The sequence below is a fragment of the Monoraphidium neglectum genome, assembly GCF_000611645.1.
Source record: "Monoraphidium neglectum strain SAG 48.87 unplaced genomic scaffold scaffold03654, whole genome shotgun sequence".
NCBI classification, from domain to species: Eukaryota; Viridiplantae; Chlorophyta; class Chlorophyceae; order Sphaeropleales; family Selenastraceae; genus Monoraphidium; species Monoraphidium neglectum.
This window is the reverse complement of record NW_014009975.1, coordinates 1-3648: the sequence shown is the minus strand read 5'-3', so window position 1 is coordinate 3648 and position 3648 is coordinate 1. Positions and strand designations below refer to the sequence as shown.

Sequence of the window (3648 nt, the reverse complement as noted above, 5' to 3'; positions counted from 1 at the left end):
CCGCCGCTGGCAGCGGCCGGGCCGTCGGCCAGCCCGAGGATGGCGCGGGGCGTCCGAGGCAGCTCGAACAGCAGCGCGTCGGGGGCGCCGCCCTCGTGGACGAGGGCGAGGCGCGTGGTCATGCGCAGGCCGGTGGCGTGGGCCATGAACCGGCGCGCGCCCTGGAGTGGGGGTCGGCGGCAGTTGTTGGGGTTCGTGTGCCGCTAGTGCGGTTTGTGTTGGTGTGTGGGTGTGTGTGGTTGGAGGGTGGTGGCGCATGCTCTGCTTTCTGCTCAGCCGTTGATGTGGCGATGACGAGGCGGCGTGCACTGCCGCAACTCCGGGTGCCCCCTGCTGACCTCTCCCGCAAGGCGCCCAACCAGGAGGACGCGCGGGGCAGCCGCCGTGCTGGGGGAGAGCCCGTCCGCGCCCCACCGCCCGCTCACCCGCAGCAGCGCGCTGATGACGCCGACAGGGTCCCGCGCCTCGTCCATGGCCCGCAGCAGCCCCGCCACCTGCTCCACCTGGCTCTGCCGCACATGGTGCAGCAGCCCCATGGCCGCGGCGTGGAGACGCACCTGGAGCCTGTGGGGGGGGGGGCGGCACGGTTTTGGTTGCAAAGTTTTTGCGTGTGGAAACCAGATGGATGCGGGGTTGATCAAAGCATCTGGAGCATGGAGCAGGTGTGAAGAGCTGGGGCTTCGGCTGAGCTGCTTTGAACAATAGGGCGGGGGAGGGGCGGCGCTGACCCCAGCTGGCGGCAGCGGCAAGGGCGGCCGAGACTGGAGGCGGAACATCACACTTAGAAGGGAAAATCGGAAGCGTGCCGTAGGGGAGGGGGCTGTGGGTGGAGCCCGCGCGCCGGCGCACTCACCACTGATCCCCGAATGTGTGCGGCTCCCTCTGCGCGAGCAGCATCACGCCCAGCGGCGCGGCGGCCGGCCCTATGGGCACGTGCACCGAGCTGCGCAGCCCGGCGCCCTCGTGCAACCGCCGCAGTATGCGCGGCAGCGCCACGGCCGCGGCCGGGCCCTGCGGCGACGCGTGGGGGGATGGGGCTGTTGCAAGGGTACGGCGCCCGCCCGGCGCTGCCTGCCGCAGCGCTCCCCAGCCGCTTAAAAATCCCTCTACCCATGCGCAATTCGCGGACGCTCCGGGCGTTGCATACGCGCTCTCAACCCCAATGCCGCCCACGGCCTCCAGTCCCGCGGCAGAAGTGAGGGACGGAAGGGAGGGGGTCGGAGGGGCGAAGCCCAACGCACCGGCTGGCGCTTGGCTGCATCAAGAACGACGTGTACCCGCATGGCGCGCTTCCGCAGCTCAGCCGCCTCTGGGCCGCGCACCACCAGCCCCGCCTGCTGCAGCGCCTCCGCGCCCTCGCCGTGGGCCGCCATGAGGGCGGCGCCTGGAGAGGCGCCCGTGAAGACGTACACGCTGCGGCGTGCGGGTGATATCATGTGTGTGTGTGTGTGTGTGTGTGTGCGCGCACGCGTGCGTGAGAGTGTGTGTTTGTGTGTGTGCGTTTGTTGGGGAGAGGGAGCGGGCGCTTGCAGCTGCTGGCAAGGACTGCGTCGTCAGCTCGGCGCCTCTGGCGCGCGGTGGGCTGATTAATCCAGGGGTGTGCTATGCTCGCTACAGGCGAGGGGATCTGGCGGCCGCTTCCGGTCCCCGGGGGGGGGGGGGGCCAGCGCCGGATCAGCACCAGGCAGCAAAATCCATGGGAGCGGCTCGAGCGTGGAGGGCGCCGCCGCCTGGCAGGAGCCCACCAAGCCGCCCTGCCCGCCCGGCGCTGGAAGGCGCATGGCCGCGGGTGGCCGTTCGAGCGCTCAGGGCTCGGCCGCGGGGGCGCCTGGCCTGCCTGCTCGTGCCTTGACAGCCTCTTCACCTCGGCCCCCTGGGCTGGCCACTCCTACCCTCTCCCCACACGCGCCGTCGCCTCGCCGATGCAAACAGGCAGACTGTCCCCGCGCCTCAGCGTGCCTTTGAATCAGTGAAACAAATGTATGCCCGCCACTCACGCAACGAGGTCGGCGCGGAGGTGCGTCGCCACGAGCTGCGCCGCCTCTGGCAGCCCCAGGAGCGCGCTGTCGCTGGCCGCGGCCAGCTGCTGCTGGAACTCATGCAGCTGCGGCGCGGCGAGGGGGCAGGAGGGAGGAAGGGCGCCGTGCCGCTGGGGTCCCGTGGGGCGGGCCCAGTCGCTTTTCGCGCCGCGACGAGCCAGGGGGGCGCGCGCGCGTGGGGGAGGGGCGCGGCGCGAGGGCTCGACGGGGCCGCCGTGTCACTGCAGCACGCCCCACCAGGCGGCGCACACAGCCGCACCCGGCATCGCCCGCTCGTTTCCGGGAGCCGTACGTGTGCGTGCGGATTCGAATGCGTGCGGGAAAAATGCGCACCTGCGTCAGCAGTTCCAGATGCAGCGCCGCCGACGGCGACGCCGCCGCCTCGGCGCGCGCGCCGCCGCCGTCCCCATGAAGCGTGGGTAGCGGTTCGTCCGGCTCGTCGTCCCGGCTGGCCCCGTCGTCGGTGCCGCCCCATTCTGAAGACAGGGGCTGCCCGACCACGGGGCCCTTTGCGCCGCCGAGCGCGAGCTTGCTGGCGCGCGCCCAGGCCTCAAGGTCGGCGCCCGGCCGCCCAATGGACGCGGCGTCCGACGCACTAGATGCAGGCTCGAACTTTGAGGGGCACCCGCCCATGCGCGCTGGCACAGTTCACCCGTGAAACATTAGCTTGGGTGGCAACCCGCTGGGGGCCGGTGCTGTAGGATTACAGCAGTGCTATTTCGTCATGGAGAACCAAAGTCACGCTACACAGGCGACAAACGCCGCCCCAGCCTCCGCGTGACCGGGACTCACTGCGCTGTAGAGTTCGCACTCTGACTAGATGCACGAAAAGCTGACAACCCGACAGAAAACTTGAGATAGGTTGTCTTGTCATCCGTCTGATGGGGCTTGAGCAGATGGGCCCACAGTGCTGGCAAGGCATTTGGAATGACTGTTGGGATCAGTGAATAAGGGGAGGAGCTGCTCACTGCCAAAAGCTCATGGACCGTTCCCAACGCCCACGTAAGCTCAACATCCCGCTGTTACAAACCATCGCCGCCGCCCTCGGCCAGCGGCACCGAAGAGGGGACGAGCACGCGCGCAAACGCGGCCGTCGCCGCCACCTGCTCGGCGTTTGGCCGGTCGTTGCCGGCGATGCGCCGCCGCGACGCCTCAGGCGCCACACCGATCGCCACCTGCGGGGAAACAGCGACGTCGGCCGCCCCTCGAAACAGCGACGCGCGGGGGCCGGCGGTGGAGGGGGGGCGCCCGGCACACCACAAGAGTTCACACCCTGAGGCCACCCACTTCCCGCTAGGCACACCCCCCCTAATCCAGCGCTCCCGAAAGGACCAGATCAGGACCGGTCAATCCCCGGCCCCGTCCCCTCACCTGCCGGTCAAACACGCGGCCCATGGCTACTTCTATGGGGCAGGAGACGAACACAGTCTCGTCCATCAGCGGCCGCAGCTGCCGCCAGGGGTCCATGTCAAGAAACAGATAGTTACCCTGTGCGGGGGTGGGGGGCCGGGGCGGATCCAGGCGGTTACAGCCACATCAGCAGGCCGGGCCGCGGCGCGGCGCGACACGGCAAGCTTCGCGCGCCGGCGGGCTGGGGGTAGTGCAGGGC

The 3648-nt window shown here is 70.1% G+C and overlaps 2 protein-coding genes across 2 annotated transcripts in view; both read right to left on the bottom strand.

The window, feature by feature from the left end:
• MNEG_13150 (hypothetical protein) overlaps positions 1–2672 on the bottom strand; it is a gene marked incomplete at both ends in the record, with an annotated part of 4246 nt that extends 1574 nt beyond the window's left edge. The window contains 5 exons of the mRNA XM_014038379.1: positions 426–564; positions 854–1011; positions 1242–1413; positions 1998–2104; positions 2373–2672. Coding sequence (XP_013893833.1) covers positions 426–564; positions 854–1011; positions 1242–1413; positions 1998–2104; positions 2373–2672 — 876 coding nt within the window. The remainder of the gene's footprint in view (positions 1–425; positions 565–853; positions 1012–1241; positions 1414–1997; positions 2105–2372) is intronic.
• Positions 2673–3061: 389 nt separating this feature from the next.
• Positions 3062–3506, bottom strand: MNEG_13149 (hypothetical protein; the record flags this gene model as incomplete). Its single annotated transcript, XM_014038378.1, has 2 exons — positions 3062–3214; positions 3411–3506. The coding sequence occupies 2 exons, from the start codon at positions 3504–3506 to the stop codon at positions 3062–3064; spliced, it is 249 nt and encodes an 82-aa protein (XP_013893832.1).
• Positions 3507–3648: the final 142 nt, after the last annotated feature.